The 18699-nt window shown below is 44.0% G+C and overlaps 1 protein-coding gene across 9 annotated transcripts in view; it reads right to left on the bottom strand.

Annotated features, from left to right (window-relative positions):
• Positions 1–951: 951 nt before the first annotated feature.
• The window catches only part of NEDD4L (NEDD4 like E3 ubiquitin protein ligase), a 302096-nt gene continuing 284348 nt past the window's right edge, over positions 952–18699 (bottom strand). For all 9 annotated transcript variants that reach the window (XM_070420371.1, XM_070420364.1, XM_070420365.1 and 6 more), the window contains 8 exons: positions 18556–18651; positions 15563–15636; positions 14375–14435; positions 12166–12225; positions 10331–10438; positions 8951–9047; positions 8396–8468; positions 952–5880 (listed from right to left, as the gene is read on the bottom strand). In XM_070420371.1, coding sequence (XP_070276472.1) covers positions 5778–5880; positions 8396–8468; positions 8951–9047; positions 10331–10438; positions 12166–12225; positions 14375–14435; positions 15563–15636; positions 18556–18651 — 672 coding nt within the window. In that variant the 3' untranslated portion in view covers positions 952–5777. The remainder of the gene's footprint in view (positions 5881–8395; positions 8469–8950; positions 9048–10330; positions 10439–12165; positions 12226–14374; positions 14436–15562; positions 15637–18555; positions 18652–18699) is intronic.

Here is an 18699-nt window from a genome sequence, read left to right as displayed (position 1 = left end):
GCCAGCAAGTGGCTTTTGCACCCATAGATTCAGGACCCCTATGAATGTGGTCCCAGGGCCAACCATGGGAGCTAGAATTCCTGGAGACCCAACACTCACTTTTATAAGGGGCTTTAAAATTTCCGAATGCCTACATCACTCTTGGACTCCAGAAAAGGCCAAGAGCTGGTGGACCTAGCAACTGTGTTCTGAGGTATAATCTATTCCTCTGCTCTTTTTACTTCACGTTGTGTTTTTCTCTGAGGAGCATAAAAAAGTTCAGAGCAGTTCTGTCCACTGGCCAGTCCCTTGTGTTTGTGTGAGGCTGGATGAGGCAGCAAGGGCTCAGAATCTGACACCTTTCCAGTGAGATACCACGCCCGCTAGCCCGCTGAGAAACACGTCACAAGAAACCAAGGATGGAGTCATGTCCTGCTTGGATGTTACCTCCTGGCAGTCTCTGCGGGGATTAGGTTAGGGCCATCCTGAGGATGCTTAGTCCTAAAGGAAAAAGGAAACATTTTGAGGAATCTGTGAATTTTAACCGAGGATAGAGAAGAGATCTGGCTTCTGATAGCCTCTTTCTTCCGAGACCCACTTTGGGTTTCGTGACTGAGTCTCGTTAAGTCACATAAATTGAGCACTGGTTGGACAAAGACCAGAACTATGTCTTTGCAGGGATGGACTGGCATAGATTATAGAGTGTTAGATAGTCATCAATTCTCAAGTTTAATAAAATGACAGATGGATAAGATCAGATGTGCATCTCATTAAGCTGAAGCCAGGAGTTTTGGGCAGACTTTAGTGATGTTTCTAAAGAAAGGACAGCTAGCACAGTAGGTAGGTGATCGAGAATTGTTTCTAAAGGTGTGGAATCTTAGGGAGATTAAGGAAATGAACTTGCTCTAAATCTGCAGGCATTTAACCTGCGGCAGCCCGACGATAGATTCACGAAGAAGCTTTAAACAGATAAGCCATCATACTGGATGTAGAAATGTTCCAGCTTCCATAATTCTTTATTAAATATTTGACAAGTTGCATCACTTCTTTACAATGACTTCACTTTGTCACATGACTGTTTTGCTGTCAGGAAAACAATCTACAAGTTCTCATTCGATTGCTCGAGTAAAATGAAAAGCCCAAAGGATTCTGTTCTTAAACAAAAGTTTTCCTGTGTGTATCAAATGCAACCATACTCGAAAGCTACTCTGATTGTGAAAATGAGCATTGTCCGTAAGTTGTCTTAAAAAATGTCGAAGTAGTTTGGTATTTAATCACTGTATCAAATAGTACTTGGCTTTTACAGGTGGTGGGTTTATCACACAAAGTTATGAAACACTGAGAATTCATTTGGAATGCTTGAAACTCTTTTCACCTTCAATGTCACTGTGTTTTTTTCATGTTTCATTTGATACTCAATCCTGAATAAATGACAGCATATTCACATCATCTTGGGGGGGTTCTCTCTGGCTCCGAGGGTCAGAATTCTCAGGGTACAGCTTGGAGAAAACCAGAAGGAACTAAGCTCTCACTCCCTTTCAAAACCAGACTGCTCAAGAAAGGTGTAAAAATGCTATACAAATATATACATATATATTTGGACAGCATATGTATGCATATTTGTATATAAATATTTTACATACATAGTAGAGAAAGAACAAAGTTACGCAGAACTATTACATGAAGGAAACCGTGACAATCTAGGTGAAATCAGTCTCAGTAGGAGCTGCAAACTGGCTTCTATGGGAACACAGATGTCTGCAGACACAGGGTCACGGTCACAAGAAAGGCTGGCGATGCACAGGTACAAGGCTGAGAACGCAATTCACAGAGGTCTGTGGCCAATGTCGTTGGAGTCCTATTGTGACTCCTTACAAACAGACTAACCAACAGAAAGACATGCATTTTAAACATGCATTGCCGCGCGTTAAACCTTTAAAGATGGAGAGATGTCTGATGAGAGGTTTTCTTGGAAAAGTTCACACAGAAAGCTCTCCTTTTCTATAAAACATTATACAGCTCACGTCCTAATGCTACGGCATTTTCTGACACACTGAAAACTCTCGTGTGTGTGTGTGTGTGTGTGTGTGTGTGTGTAGACATATGCAAGGGTATATACACTGTTCATTAAGGCTTAGATAAATTAAAAAAAAATGGTCCAAAGTATATCACATTTTCTTCCCAGTTTTAAAATCTAAAGTACAAAGTGAAGTTTGTAAGGATTTTTAAAAACACTTCTCAGACCTGAAATTGGCAGTTTTGACTTATCAGGATGTATCCCAAAGCCTGGATGCCAGAGAGGTAGTGATCTCCTGGGGTCAGGAAGGGAGCAGACCAGGCAGTTACCCTGCACAGTAGCACCCCCTATTGGCAAGGGGGAAAACGACATCAGACTGCACGTCCCTCCCCTCCCTGTCAGTCCAGGGGTGCAGACTCTGGGTGAGGAGGAAAGAGGCAAAGAAAGGACAGCTAGCACAATAGGCAGGAGATCGATAATTGTTTAACCCAGGCTCATTTTCTAGGTTTTAAAATTTCAGAGCTGAGAGATAAGACTTAGGAAAATACTAGTCAAGTGTTCAGCAATTAGCAACTGTTAGAACAATTAGTTATTTGTTGCATATGAACTTGGCTTTTAAGGGAGCCAATTTGGACCTGGCAAGATCAAACAGCAATAGTACATGCTGTCTATTTTTATCTTAACAATGTGAGATGGAGAAAGTGTTTCAAATGTTTTGCAAACCACTTTTCAGAAGGCGGGAGGAATAATCTGTGTCAGGTCTCTTGATAGCATTGGTCACCTGACCCTTAGGGAATACCTGATGTTAGCTACCAGGGGGCCCTGGAAACAACAATCAAAGAAGCATCTCACACTGTGACCTGGCAGAGGCCTGGCTACAGGAAGGTAAATAATGGAAATGTTTGGGGAACTAGAGAGAAGAGCGCTGACGGGGAACACAACTTCCAAACAGACAAAGGCTCTTGTTTCCTTTTCCCCAGGCAGCACAGCCCCTGAAGCTAATCCCACCGGGAGGACCTTCCTAATTGATCTCCAGGTCAATAAGAGGCAGGAAGAGAAATAGCTAGAACAGACGGTTGTGATAACTGATGTTCAAAGACCTTCAACATGTAGTATGTAAATGCGGGAACTTACCTCCTAAACTCAAGGCAAACCGGCCCATGATAACCATGCCTTCTAGGAACTAACACACACATGTGGATTCAAGTGATTTCTAAGGAAACAGAGGCTCCCTGGACTCCGGAGCAGGGTCACTGCTGGGGACACCTAGAAAGGGTGACGCAGGCTGCTGACCAGAGCGGTGGAGGCCCATGGAATGACCCATCCTTCCGCTCCTCACCTGACATGCTTTCTTTACTGCCTGCTGTCATTACGTCCCGAAGATGACGCAGAGTGGTCAAGATTTAGAGGAAACAAGAGATATGACTACTTTCAACGAAGAGTGAAACATGGAGAATTGTTGAGAACTAGGGAACCTTATTTGGATTACAAACAAGCAAAAATGAATCTCAAACCCAGCACTATTGAGTTGTTATTGAAATCAGATATTAAGGAATAGATGAACTGAACTGTCATTCACAATCACTGCTATTGAAATATTTATAGGGGCAATATGTGGATAATTCTCATCTGTTCCTGGTATACAGATTAGCTTAGAGTGATTTTTTCTTTCATATTTTTAATACTTTGTCTAATTTGCATTTAACAAATACTCTGATTTTGAATATATAATTTAAAAGTGATAGAAGACCCCCAGTCTTTATGCCAGAATTGCTGGATTTCTTCCCCTCCAGTCACATGATCACTCTCAGAACCCACCCAGCACGCTGCTCACCCAGGCTCTGGCACAAGTCTGACAAAGAAAGCTGACCCTGGACAAGGAGGGACTGTAAGAAGGGGTTTTGCCACTGAGACATTTGTTGGGGGCGGTGGGAGATTCCCACCAACAAATAAAAATACTGAGCAACACTGTAGTTTTTTCTCCCTAATTACTCAGGATCTACGTTTTCTGATCACTATTAGGTACTTTAAAGTCAATATGTAAAGGGAGCCAGTCCTCAGCTTGGCAGAAACCCACCTTCTTTAGACACCATGGACTTTAGCTCATTTACAACCACAGATACACAGCTTCTCACAAGCCATAAAACAGAATTTCTTAAACCGAAAGGTCCTTCTTGCATAACAAACAGAGGCCCTAAAGCCACCATTTTTGTCTTATTTATGACTGGCGAGAGATCAGATCTCTAGTGTTCCCTGGTAACCACCGCAGGGTCTAGGACCTCACAGAATAAGAAGGCCAGCAGGGCTGAACTCCCACACTGCCTCGGGTGATCTCTCAAAACAGAATTCTGCACCAGGAATTACAGCAGCAAAGGATCACACTGTGCACACATCCTCCACCCTGCCCCCCAACCAGCTCGACAGCCTGGCCACAGAGGGTTTCATCTGGCACATGCCAGACACAGGCAGCCCACAGCACGGAAGCAGCATGCAACATGCCACAGGGAACAAAGCTGGTTCAACCGCTTGCGTATTAAACCCATCTCTGAGCAGAAATCAAAAAATGATCAGTGAGGACAGGTCTGTCAGCTTAGCTTCACAGCCAGGTTTTATACACCAGCAGCCAGATTCACTGTTGACAGGTATGGCACCAGAAAGATGTGTGCAGGGAGAGAAATAATCATCAGATTTAATGTCCACAAGAAACAAAACACAAACCAAACCAGGTATGACCTCCACGTAGTACATAAAGTGCCTTCGGAATTGGTGCAGTTAGAACAACTGTGATCTAGCAATTATCAGCAAACGCGTACAACAGGAGACTAGACAGATCTGGTTTCCAGTTTCAGATCAGGCAGTGCCGAGTTTCATTCAAATAAATGTCTCTGCCCCGAACAGCAAAGAGGGAAATATAATAAAAGATAAAGTACAGCATCAGAAAGGGTTAAGTAATTTCTCCTATAAGAAATGACCGCCCAACCCCATCTCAAATGTGTTAGAACACGTGTGAGTACTTTAGGGAATAATGGTGTGATTCCTTCCAGTCAACACAAAATTTGTCATGCTATGGTACAATTCTCCCAGCCTGTAGTGATTATGCTAAATTTGTACAAAAAAATCTAATATCCACTTTGTTTTCATTTTGAGTATGGAAAAAATTATCATTATGCCTAATGTTATACTTTAAATGCTCTCAAAGTACTTGTCTGTAAGAACGATTTGGACATAAACCAGTCTTCCAGTTCTAATAAAGTCGAGCGTAGGGGTGTCAAAGTACTTCAAAAGCAAAAATGTCACAGACATTAAACCTGGCATCAAAGTCAAATACAAAAAAAATATATGCTCACTTTTCCAAGTACATGAGACATCTTTAATTGTAATGAAATGAAATCGGAAAATCGGTCTAAATCATTTTCAAAAAGTAAACATGAGTTGTAATACTATACCTGTAGAGTGATTAATTCCATTCATTGTCATTATAAAGTATGCAAAATATTTATTAAGGGCTTTGCCTATAGAGGCACAACATAAATAGAATTAAGTCCTCCTGAAATGTAATTAGTGTACACATCAACCAGATGATAATTCACGGTGGAAAATGCAGAAACGGGACCTGGGACTGGGTTCCCACGTCTGGACTTGGGCAAGTCACGGGCGAAGGCTTTGCTCCAGGAGCCATGCTGTGCAATGCTCCCTGCCATCGTCTCTGCAAAGTCCGTTAGGCAAACGCAAAAGTGCAAGCAGGACTTGCTGGACGAACCACCACCCGAGGCAGGGGTGCTTAATCCACTCCCTCAAATCCTTGAGCGTTTTCCACAGCCATGAGAAGTTTCTCTCGTAAATCTTCGAAGGTTTCGTATGGAGGTAAGTCAAGGCGGTTAAAGCTGCAACAGCAACAAAAGTGTAGGTGAAAAGCCATCCTCAGTATCCTTTAGTTGTAACAGCATTTCCTAGATTTGGCTAAGGGGCATTTGGTGTTGGAGCAAGAGTATGCAAATGTCTTAAGTGAATTCTGATAATCAGAATATAAATGCTAGCGAGGAGACTGTCCACACCCAATAGGCTATATAACCTGCCGAGGAGAGAAAAGACTTTTCTAATAGTCCATGAAACCTCTCTACTCCAGTTCCATAGGAGACACTGACATACACTCTAAGATTTCAAAACCCTATAAACACAGAAGGTTTTATGCATTAGGAGTTCTGGATTCATGGAGCCGTGTCATTCCCGAAAGCTCTCACTTCGACATCAGGCCCTGAGCCAACCGCTTCGTTTCACAGGCCTTGGTTTTCATCACAGGGTAGTGATTTTTCTGTTCTGCAGATGAGGGTCCTGACGCACAGAGAGGTCACATCACTGTGTCCGAGCTCTCGCCCCTGGCAGTGCGCAGACTCAAGACCAGCACCAGGCTGCCTGGGCTCCAGAACCAAAGCTAAGTTGCCTCCACCAATTAAGGTCAGGCAAGCAATAGACATGTGAAGTGACAAGCTGTATTTATAAAAAGCCCTGATTTACCCTGAGGTTTCGTTTGGGGTGTACAAATCTCCCTGCTGGTAGCAAGGCACACTTGTCTAAGAGACCAAGTTCAAAGTCTGGCTCAGCCACTTGCCAGATGTGTGACCTGGGCGGGCCACCATCCTCTCTGAGTCTGTCTGCTCTTTGGTGAAATGGAGAAAATGCTTGCAGGGTGCTGGAAGGGTCAAAACCGAGCATATGTAAGTGTCCTGGCACACAGTAAGTGCCCAGAGATGGTGAGCAATGATCATTCGCTCACCATTCACTGAGTGCCCACATGGGACATGAGGAGTGAGAGCCCCAGCCACAGGATTCATGCCTTGAGGGGGTGGACTGCTGACGTGTACCTGTCATGAAAATGGCCACCCACCCGTGCCACAGATAATGGTTTACCCTGTGCAGTCAGCATTGCTAAGTTCTTTTCATTTACGATTTCAGTGAATCCTAGTAATTACCTTATAAGGTAGGTCTTGCTTCATCCCTAGTTGAGGCACAGAGAGGTTAGGTAACTTACTCAAGGTCACACAGTAAGCGTTAGAGCTGGGATTCATACCTATGTTGGCTCCAAAGCCCAGTTCTAACCACTGTTTGTGCTGTCTCGGTGTATAAGACTGCTCCCTCCTGGCAATGACATATGATTCCAAGTTTGTAAAGCTAATGATTATCAGCAGCGGTAAAAAAACACGCGTCCACAGTAGTTCCTTTACCGACCCCTGAAGTGTTTAATAAGACACACTAAGCTCTCGGATTTTTTAACAGTCCTTAAACATTATGAGACATAGCAGAGAATACCACTGCTTCTCAGAGTGGAGTTCTCAGAAACCCAGGAATCCTAAAACAGTAAGTCTAAAAGAAGTTTTTAATTTTGGTTTTCATTCTGATGACAACCTCGAGTATTATTTTACATTATAAAGACAGAACTCCATGACTGCAGACCCCACTTAAAAGAGCTGATCACAGAAGGTAGCTTCAGTATTAATTTAAGTTGGTATTTCCATTGGGGCCTGCATTCCTTAGGGATCTGGCGATGCATTCTTGAAGGTCTGTGACCACTGTTTCCCCTCTAATATGACCCACTTCTTAGAATTGCAGTGACGATATCGGTGAATACACACAAAGCGCTGAGGACAATGCTGGGAACACACTTAGTGCTTAATGAGTGTAGTTACCATTACCACCGAGGTCAGGGGGTCGGGGGCAGTCTAACTAACTGTGGACTTCCCTATCCTCTGTGGGCTTCAGTGTCTTCGTGGGTAAGATGGTGGGCCGAAGGGGACTGTTTTTAGAGTTGACAACAAAGAGCAGGTATTCTTAGCAAAGTGTAATGTGTGACCTTTGACTGGGCAATGAAATGAAGCCCTTTAAATATCGGACACCCAATAATTACATCTGAGGGTGATGGAAAGTGCCAGAAAGAACCAGACCTACCAGCCCTTGCTCTCCTGGTAAATCAGGTTTGCATTTTGAAGCTTAATTGTGTGTTTTATAGGAAACATGGAAGACATTAAACATACATATGGCTAAATCGGACTGTATAAGAAACTCTTGCTGTGAGGCAGCCAGCAAAGCTGGTTTCCTGCGTGACAGTCAGGTCCAGGCAAGGTTGGGAGACAGCCACGCACACAGAGAACAGAGTCCCGCCCTGCCAGCCAGTGTGGCTGCAATTAGCACTCCCCTGGGCCAGGCCCAGTTGTTCTGGGGAGAAGACCATCATTAGGAAGCCAGTCAAGGCATGTACCTGGGTTGCAGGTTTGACCTCCTCCCGCCTCCCCCGCTCCCTTCATTCTCTCTAAATATCAATGAAAAAAAAAATTCTTACTCCTTGAGTGAGAATAAAAAAATTAAAATACGGCTTGTTGACACAGGTACATTTTTGTCACTCACCATGTGTGAGCTCTGGGCAGTTTGTCAGGACTCCCCCATTGCTCTATTGTAAACAGTTGAGGACCATTGGAACCTAGACAAAAAGAGAAAAGGAAAGTGAATGCTAACAGCGCTCTAGGGAAGTATGTGACTAAGAAAGAGAGGTTGAGCCCAGACACTCTCTAGGACTGCAGCGTAATGTTTACTATTTAGCTGCAGGAAGCAAGAGGTTTGCACAACCTCACAGCACATGCTCTGTGTCACCTTCAGATGGAACTGAGCTGAAGAGACATCACAACAATGGAAGTGCGGGCTGCTACTGCCTTTCAGCCGAGCCTTGGGAGTTTAAATTTAAAACTACGTTTGGGGGAAAAGGAAACATAACCTTTATTTAATATGCAGAGCAGAAAGTGTTACTTTTTCATCTCTAGTAAGCACTGTGGAATCCTGCTCCCTGGAGGTGAGGTGTCTTGTCAACATTCAGTTTACAGCCATGTGGATGATTCTGCAGAATCTAGTTTTTAAAGATAGACCAAAAACAAAACAAACAAAAAAGACAAATAGTCTCCTGCTCACCATAAAGTTCAGCAAATCCATTCATAGGTACTCGAGACGTCCCCGTGACAAACTGCAGCAACCGGATACGCTTCTCAGCGTCCATCAGCAGCACAGCCTGGAAACAGAGGCAGAAGGTCACTATATCCCCACAGGACAGCTGGCACACCTTACTTCTACGGCAATGTAAGACCTAGGTGGCTGACTCTGAAAACGGTCCTTTTATTCTTAATGGCCATCACAATGCTGGCCTCTCTACTTTAGAGAGCAAGAGATCACAATGTCTCTTTCTTCTTCTGCAATGAGTCAAAATAAGAGAGATAAAAAGCAGAGTCTTTTTGATGGCACCGAGCTCAGTTTCTGTTGTGTGAGGCCTGCCAGTTCCCTGAAAGCCAATGATAACAGACAGAATTTGAGACGTGTCAACACTGGGGGAACCCAGGTTATGAGGTGGGATTTCAGACTGTAGACAGATTCTTGAAAGATGACACTTAAAAAAGAAAGACAGAGCAAGGGATAGGCCTCTGAAATAATCTGTGTATCTTACATAATTGGGTTATTACAAGAATTGAGTTGGTAATCTTACTTGAACTGCTGTAAAAAAAACCAAAAAACAAAAAATCCAAAATCAAAATTAAACGAGACTTGGACTAGTGTAGGGTTTGAAGAATCTACTTTTTTCTTTTTATCTCTGTCTCTGCTGGCACTTGAAATATTATTAAAATTAGCCATTTAGATATTAAAACAAGTGATGTGATTTCTTATCTCTGTAAAGCAAAAAATCATTTTTTTTTCTGTAACTGGTTTTTTAAAGTCACTTGACCATCTCTCCCTTGGACCCACTCATTCCCACTTCACCTCTCTCCTAAGCTAAACAGAATGCAAACATTAGCCCTAAGATACTAAATAAAATTTCACTTGTAGCCTGAAAGATATAAAAGATCAAAATATGTGTTGGAAATAACAAAACAAAAAAATTGGGAAAAAGGTTTTTTAACCGAAAATAATATCTTGGAAAAGCCAGCCTCCAAAGCAGGTTTTTGCCCAGAGGCCTCCCATTCTTATTCACACATTGGAGGACTCCTGAAACTCTTGAATCCAATTACCTCCTTTTCAGAATCATCTACTCAATGGGTTCCTCAAACAGAAGCCACTTGAATCTGGGGGTTAAGGAAGGGCAGTGTGCTGTGGTAAGGATCAAGGATAGCTGTCCCTGGAGTCACACAAGGGCTGCTTCTAGCTCAGGTTTGCCTCTTCTCTCCGCCAGGAGCCCACGTACTGACAGAGCCCCAACTTGCGCAGCTAAACTAAAGCAAGACCGTGGGGAGGGCAGCAGAGCCCTCAGGCCTGACCCAGGTGGAGGAGCTGAGTATGGGCCCAGGAGGCCCTGGCCTTCCTTACCTTCCAGAACCACTGAATGACAGGGTGGTTTGGGCAGTAGCCGTTCTTGTAGATAGTATGTTGTCTCCAGTCATTCACGTCCACATCGCCGAGGCCACACATCAGCAACTAGGAGAGAGAGAGAGCAGAACTGTAAACGGGGCACAACGTGAATGCCAAAGAAATCACACTCGGAGAGGTGGCCTTCCCCAGGGCCAGCATGCTGACCTGAGTTCACAGAAACAAATGCAGGGAATGTGTTCCACACTTTACCTGCCACGGCAGACCAGAGACAGCGTTGGTAACAAGGGGCCCAAGTCTAATGCCTGTACAGACCACACTTCCAGATGGAAATGGAAACTCCAGATTGATCATCTTTCCTCCCTCCCTCTCTAATCTGAGCACAGTGCTCATAGATTTTCTTATGCTCCATTTATATCTCCTCATTACCCTGGCTGTTTCCCCTTCTGAGAGGTTATTTGTCTCAATATTTGACACTATCTCCCCCCCACAAAAGAATTTGTGTGTTATGACAGCAAGACCTCATCTTGCCCCAATCAATCTATCCCGGGGAAGGGCAAATTACCCATCTGCCCAGTGACCCCAAAGCATGTTCTATGGAGGCAGACCTATTCTAATGTGGTGACCGGTTCACTGACTTAGCAGCTAGCCTTAAGTCTGCTTTTTAAATCATCTAACCCTCCTGTAGGGACGGTTTCCTGTGGACAAATGAACATGACATTCCTGCAGAGGCACTAAATGAAAAAGATAGAGAACTGAGCCAGATGCCTGAGAACGGGATACCTAGGCCTAACTGTGCCAAAACCTTGTTGGGTAAACCTATGAGGCCACTGACTTTTCCCTGCCTTAGTTTCCCCCACTCCCCGCCCACCTCCCCCTTCCCCAGGCAAATGAAGGGCTTACACTATATAATGTCTATGACATCATCTACTTGAAGTTTCCATTTTAAGATAAAAGCACAAAAAGCCAGTCTACAAGACAAGCTTCTCTGGATGTGGTTTGGACAAATGACTAACTGAATCCCATCAACAGCTTCCGAACAGACACAACCTTCCTCTCAACATCAAAAGAGAGTCATTTGCATATATATATATATATACACATATATATATACATATATATATATATTTATATTGATTTCTGAGAGAAAGAGAGAGGGAGGGAGAGATAGAAATATCAATGATGAGAATCATTTATTGGCTGCCTCCTGTACGCCCCCACCGGGAATCTAGCCTGCAACCTGGGCATGTGCCCTGACCAGGTACTGAACCATGACCTCCTGGTTCATAGGTGGACATTCAACCACTGAGCAACACTGGCTGGGCTCCTTTGCTTTATAAATTGATAGTTCTCATCTACCTCAACACAAAGAAGCTGAAACAATTGAATATCAAACTACCTGTTGTTGACTTCTGACGTTTCTCCTCCCTTAACACAGACCACTTCAAGTTCACTGACAGGGTGGGTGGGTGGAGGGGGTGCAGCTGGGCCTTGGGAGAAGGGTGCTGCTACCCCAACTGGTGCTGCAACCCTGGCTCTACTAGAAGCAGTTTTCCTCACCTGGGGCAGTGGGCTATGCACCCAACCAGCTCAGGGGGCCTCTGCTTGTCCCGCCTGTCCCAGAACTGCCCTCTCCTGGACAAGGAATCTGCAGGTGACGACTCCTGCTGTTTCCTTACTCCCCAACTGGCAAACAAGCCCCTTACGAGACACGTAGTAGATTCATCTGAGCTGATGCCCCAGGACATTATGGATCAGAGAACGTTAAGATATCATTTATGAAGTAATAAGAAACTTAAAAAATCTACTTTACACAAAATGTTTACAATACAAACCTCCAGCTCATTTTCATCAAAAATTTTAATCAAATCGATAGGAAGCAGTTCTGTGAATCCCTGAAAGAAAAAAACAACAACACCCTAAACACTTTTTCCATAAAAGAGGCAAATTTTTCAGAAAAAACAAACTTTCTTGATTAGCCAGGAAAAAACACATTCTTTACTAATGATTTATATATCAGCAATAGCATCCATAGTTGCAATTCTAATAAAAACAGCCTAGTCATGATATAAAAATTTTGAAAAAGAATAGAATCTAGAAGGTTCAGATACTTGAGTAGTTTTTGAAGCCCTGTGAAAATACGGGTTACTGTAGGCAGGCAGATTCCAGAAGTCACTTATGAGGCAGTCTGTGAGCCAGTGTGTCCTAAAATACACGTGCTATCGACACGCAAGAGGACACAGTTAAGAATCAGGTCCTGAAGGCACTAGATGAAACACACAAGGAGGCAGTGGGCTCGGTACAGGAGAGACCGGGGTGCCGAAGCCTGCTGTAGCGCACAGATAATGTCACTGCCAAGTGGAGTGCCATGCCTCGGGCCTTAGTAGGGGCTGGGGTGTTTTTTTTTTTTTTTTAGAGAGAGATTTGTTGTTCCACTTATTGATTGTTCTTATATATGCCCTGACCAGAGATCTAACCCCACTGGCATATTGGGACGATGCTCTGACCAACTGAGCTACCTGGCCAGGGCAAGGCCAGATTTTTGAAAGTATAGAGCAGTGGCTCTCAACCTTCTGGCCTTTTAAATACAGTTCCTCATGTTGTGACCCAACCATAAATTATTTTCGTTGCTACTTCATAACTGTAATGTTGCTACTGTTATGAATCATAATGTAAATATCTGATATGTAGGATGGTCTTAGGTGACCCCTGTGAAAAGGTCGTTCAACCGCCAAAGGGGTTGCGACCCACAGGTTGAGAACCGCTGGTATAGAGGGATCAGGTGGGGTGGGGCCCAGGAATGTACTTCTGGGTTTCTTATATAAAATATGAAACCTGTTGTTCTCAAGTGTATCTAACTCATACTTATGCCCCCAAGTCCCTGAAGTCTGGGGTTGGGGCTTCTTAATCACCAGAAGCTGGGGTAAATTTCGCATCAGTTCACTGGGAATTTATAATGTACTAGAGGCCGGTGCATGAAAGTTCGTGCACTGGGGAGTGGGGAGTCCCTCAGCCCAGCCTGCCCCCTCTCACAGTCTGGGAGTCCTCAGGGGATGTCCTACTGATGGCTTAGGCCCACTCCCTGCAATCTGGCCTCCCTCTGCGGGAGGGGACTGGGCTAATCAGGGGAAGGCGCTGCCCCTATCACCCCCGCTGCTGCTGCCACTGCTCGCTGCAGTGGCTGCGAGGCCTGAGCCCTGGGCCTCACAGCCGCCGGGGCTAATGGACGTCCAGAAGACATCTGCCCTAATTAGCATATTACCCTTTTATTAGTATAGATAGTTGGGGCTTGTTTCTAGGTTTGCTTTGAGTAACTAATACCCATTATCAAGATTTAAGAAAGCATTTCACTCTGGGTCAAAGCGAAGCATTTTTAAAAATGACGAATCCATCCCTTCCAGGCCTCTCAAAAGGGGTCTGGGGGCACCAGTGACATCAAATCCTTGGATCTGAGAGGTGCCTGCGCCCCATGTCATCCAGTGGAAGTTGGCACAAGGTGGTTGGCACTTTGCTCTAAGATAAAATTCAGCCTAAGAAAATATGTTTCTGCGTGCTGCACAGGAGCGAAGTCTGCGAGGAGCCATGAAGACAGCATGAAGGGAACGGCTTTGCTACTGAGGAGTTTGATATGTTCAGTCCGAGTCCTCAGGCTTCGGAGGACCCATCAAGCACTGCCAAAGGCAGAGGTGCATCTCCCAGCCTTCCCTTGGGCACCACCCAGAAATGTAGGCCAGTGGGTCTGGCTTCCGTGGGGGCCTACCTCTGGTTCATGTTTGTAAAAAGTTCTCTTTAAAAACTGTTAAGGAACATTAAGACATAAGAAGCAAAGACGAGAGCACTAAACTAACAAAATGAAAGGGTGGCCACGTGGTGGCTGACACTCCTGCCCTGGGGACTGGTCCATGGTGCAGGCTGTGCGGCCCTGACCTTTGGGCCGGGTGTCTCCAGCCTGTGCCCATCGTGCCCACCACACCGCCCTCAGGAGTGCCCTCTCTCCAGCTCTGACTACAGACACAGGTGGACAATCGTGGCCGCGCAGCTTACCTCCAAGAAGGCGTTCATTTGCTTCTGGACCCTGTTCACAAACCTCCACTGGATGACTAAGCTGCGGGAGAAAACGAAACAGTGTTTAAGCACCTTTGTCATCACAGCGCTCACGTCTTTCTTCACAGCTTCAATCGAGGCTCATCAGACAAAGGAGAGAAACCCCTACATCGACAAAGGAAATCAGGGCTCCAGGGCTGTGGCATGCACTGTTTATTCATTAATTCTTTTGAGAGTAACTAGAACACATGTGAAAAACCTAAAATTCCACTCAGGAGTTCAAAGGATAGTTGATTTCTTTTTCTCCAGATTAAGGCTTAGTTTATATAAATTGCTTTATAAATGTGACTAAAGGTCATGGAATGTGAATACATGTGCATATGTGAAGAACATGCATACACATATAAACTCACGTATATACACGCCCACTTATGTATACATATGTACTTACATTTTTAAAGGGAGTACCAGCACAACATATTTTATCAAATGATATTTCACTCTAATAGACATTGTACCAATTTTCAACAATGACCTACAGTTTATAAGCAAAATGATGTACACTAATACTTTAATACTATAATACAGAGGATTAATGATAAGACCTCTTTATGTAACAAATCCACTGAAACCATCTCCCCCATGACAATGTCTAGTGACAGCAGAGTTTACTGCCGGGCGAATCAACTTCGGATACCTTCTAAGGTGTTTTGTTGTGAAACAGCACAAGGACCTTGTCATCACTGCTCTCACCTTTGAGGGGGCACATGCAACGGGGACCAGCCCCCCTCACAGCCACTGCTCAGCCCCACCAGCTTTTCTGTGCTGAGCTGCGGCCAGCAGCCCAAAGGCTTTCCTGCACCAGAGGCTTGCAGGTGTCAGGGAGCAGGTGGAGATTTCTATCATCCTTTTCTCAGCTAAGATAGCTGCGACTCTGCCCAACCCCACACCCACCAAATCTGAAACCTCAAGGAATCCACTGCAAGGAATGATGCACAACACATGTCACAATGTCTGAATCCCCAGTCACCTGGGTGAAGTGTTCTAAAATCTATTCAAAGTCTGAACTTTCTGAATGAAGACAGCCTTGCTGGCCAGGGTGCTATCTGCTTGCTGAGATGGTCCAAGTTCAGGCCACCTGACATGTTGTTCAATGTAATAAAAAATTGTAAATGTGCATATACGTACTCAATATATTCCCTTTTGTTTTCATTTGTAACCATTATTTCAGACCCATTGGGCTTCAGATCCACTTGATATGTCTGTAATTACAAAGACAAAACAATGGTCACCATCATGAAGTTATTCTGTGGATTATTACTGGGTAATAATGTCTCACTATAAGAGGAAGATAAGCAAAATTGATTCAGAAATTTTTCCAGGAAATAGGCGTTGTGTACAAGAGGATGCTTAACAAGGTTTTTATGTTGTTAAAACACAGTTAAAGATGTTATCATTAAAGGCAAACTATTTTATGGTTGTGAGTTTTCATTATTCTTCAGACATTAGCAACAATGGAGAAGGAATTAATTGTGTTTACAGAAAAGACAGGGTATGCCCACTGAGACTAGAGACCCAAATCCTAATGTATCTTATTTGTTTTGGAAAATTAAACTTTATAGTCATAAAAAAAGATGTGTGGGATTTTTTTTAAACAGGCAAAACTCAGGAACTTAAAGAAAGAAGCTTAAGACATGAGGCTGCAGAGAGGGATCTACCTGATCGTAAAGAGCAAAGCAACTGAGGTCGAGCCATGGCCCTTTCCTGCGCGTGGGGCCAGCTAATACCAATGTGAACTGAGCAATGGCCAGCAGGAGGGGGAGGAGGGCGAAGCCGACTGTTTTACAAACAATATGTGTCTTCTCATAGAAACTTTGGGGAAGCACATGGGTGTACAGTTTATTCTGTCTGGCATACGATGGCTGTGCAAACACACTGAAATTTGTTCATTTGAAACACTCCTAGTCGGTCCCAGAAACCAGCACTCCAGATTCTCATCAATCAGGATGAAAACAAATCACAAAATAATTTCAACAGCTGCAGTTTCATTACATGAAGCAATGGCTCCCACCACTTCATGGTCTGATTTTTCTAATTGTGGAATAACAAAATAAAACAAAACACCGAGGAGGGCCAAGTGCATGGACACTTCACACCCGTGGTAGCTGCACTCCACTGAAGAAATGACCTGGTGTTGTGGCACGAGGGACACTTGGGCTTCCTCTTGGGTCAGAATAAACTGCACTGTCCAGTCACCAGCTCTGCTCAGGCTGAAAGCAGTGAGAGGCTTGCACAGGTGTCTCTCTGATGCCCACAGTGTGGGTTCAATGACTCTATTTTGAGTGCCTACCTTATACCAGGCGGTACGCCAAGTAGTGTGGGCACAAAGGAAAGCGAAAAGCAGAACCCATGCTGCCATCACCAAGACTGAGCCTGGTGAGAGAGGCAGATGCTAAACTGAGGCATAGTCACACAAATAAATGCCACATCACCCATGGCAATGCCCCAGGGAGACATGGGAGATACTCTGAAGCATATGGCCTGGGTCTGATCTGAAGATGGGAGGCAGTGTGTTCCCAACAGAAGGAACAGCATGAGCAAAGATCCTGAGGCTCTGAGAAGGAACCTGGGACCAGACCCAGAATGCATGAGGGACAGCTGTACTTTCCCCGGAGATGGGCAGGTGGGGCGGGGCCAAGCCATGCAGGACACCATGGGGCAAGTTAATCTCAAGGTCAGTGGGTAGTCTCTGTTTCTGGCAGAGGAATGACATGACACTTCGACATTCTGAAAAGACCACTATGGGAGGCCAAAGTGATATAAAGAGATCAGTTAGGAGCTGTGAGACAAGACGGTAGCTTAGACTTGGGTGTTGGTGGTGAACAGTCTGGGACAAAACACAGATTTGAGAAAGACATGGAAGCTAAAAATGAACAGGCTTGGTGATGGATTGGATATGGAAGATGCGATCAGTACGTGGGTGCTTAATTCACTACATTTCTTCCCAGAATGAAGGATACATTTGTTCCCTGTTAATCAGGTTAGCTCTCTAAAAAAGCAAGGCAGTAATTTAACAAGTAGGGCACCTGATCATTAGCTTACTCATCTTGTGTGTGTGTTCTGATTACTGCGTTACTTTACCTTGTTCAGCTCAAAAGTCAGAAGAATCTACACTACAGTATTAAACCAAGAGATCTGAGAACTGTCTTTAATGAATAATTAACATGAACTATAATAATAATCAAAATCTTTATTAGAAGCTACTTAATAATCCAAATATCTTGTGTCTGATTTTATTAGGTGGAAATAGTGACATTTCACTGTAACTAAAGTTTTTCCAGATCACCCGCTCATGCCTTTGGCATTGCTAATGTCTGTGAGCAAACTTTTAATAATCTCTGAAGCAGTAAGGAATCAATCTATTTCATTTCCCATATGGCAATCTTTAAAATCGGCTCCATGATCTCATTCATTTCAAGGCCCTGAGACCTGGTCTGGGAGATGAGATTTCTCTCTGTGCTTCTGTGGAAGGACGGGTACCAGGGTTGGACATCCATGAAAAGACCTCCCAAGATGCACTGTTATCAAAGTTTATCACAAATGAATCAGAGGTCCCAGGTTTAAGACAAACACATCCTACAGAATGTTCAGGTGGTGATGAAAATTCCTAGCAGGTGACTTTTTCTTTGATATTATCCTTTCTGATTAATCTAGCCTTAATGACAGTATGGGCACAAAGCAAGGAGGGGTGGGAGAGAGACCTGAGCCTGCTAGGCCCCAGAAGACAAATGACAACAGAACCATTAAGCAGAGAAAAAAAGCCCATGTTCCCCAAAACATCACCTACTCCTGATCATGTAATTATATTATTGAGTAACACACTATTTTTCAAAGTACCTAAATTCTAAAACCAAGGCACAAACGTTTACGTTTTGCACTTTGCTTTAGATTAGAAGTAGGTACCCGTTCAGGCCCAGGGGCCTCAGAATTTCTGTCACTTTGCTGGAATTGGGGCTTTGCTTTCTGGCTTAACAATACAATGCTGATACAATGAGATGATGACTAACAGCTAATGCTCCTGGTGGTGGTTTTTAATTGTCCAGAAAAGTTGTGTTATAACCTGTGCAAAAGCAAGACTTTCTAAAAGTTGGAGAGGAGCTCCTGGGGCTCCCCGGACATACCTGCCCAAAGTTTTCTTCATCGATACAGAACATGAGGTCCAGTTCAGTGGGATCATTCTCTAGGATCCATTTCAAAGAGTTGTAGTATTCACTATCCTAGAGAAGTAACACAGACACCAAAATTAAGCTTCTTTTTTCCCCCCA

Source organism: Myotis yumanensis, unplaced genomic scaffold (genome assembly GCF_028538775.1).
Source record: "Myotis yumanensis isolate MYYU_CA2020_CCGP unplaced genomic scaffold, mMyoYum1.0.hap1 SCAF_7, whole genome shotgun sequence".
NCBI lineage: Eukaryota > Metazoa > Chordata > Mammalia > Chiroptera > Vespertilionidae > Myotis > Myotis yumanensis.
This window is presented reverse-complemented; position numbering and strand designations above follow the sequence as displayed.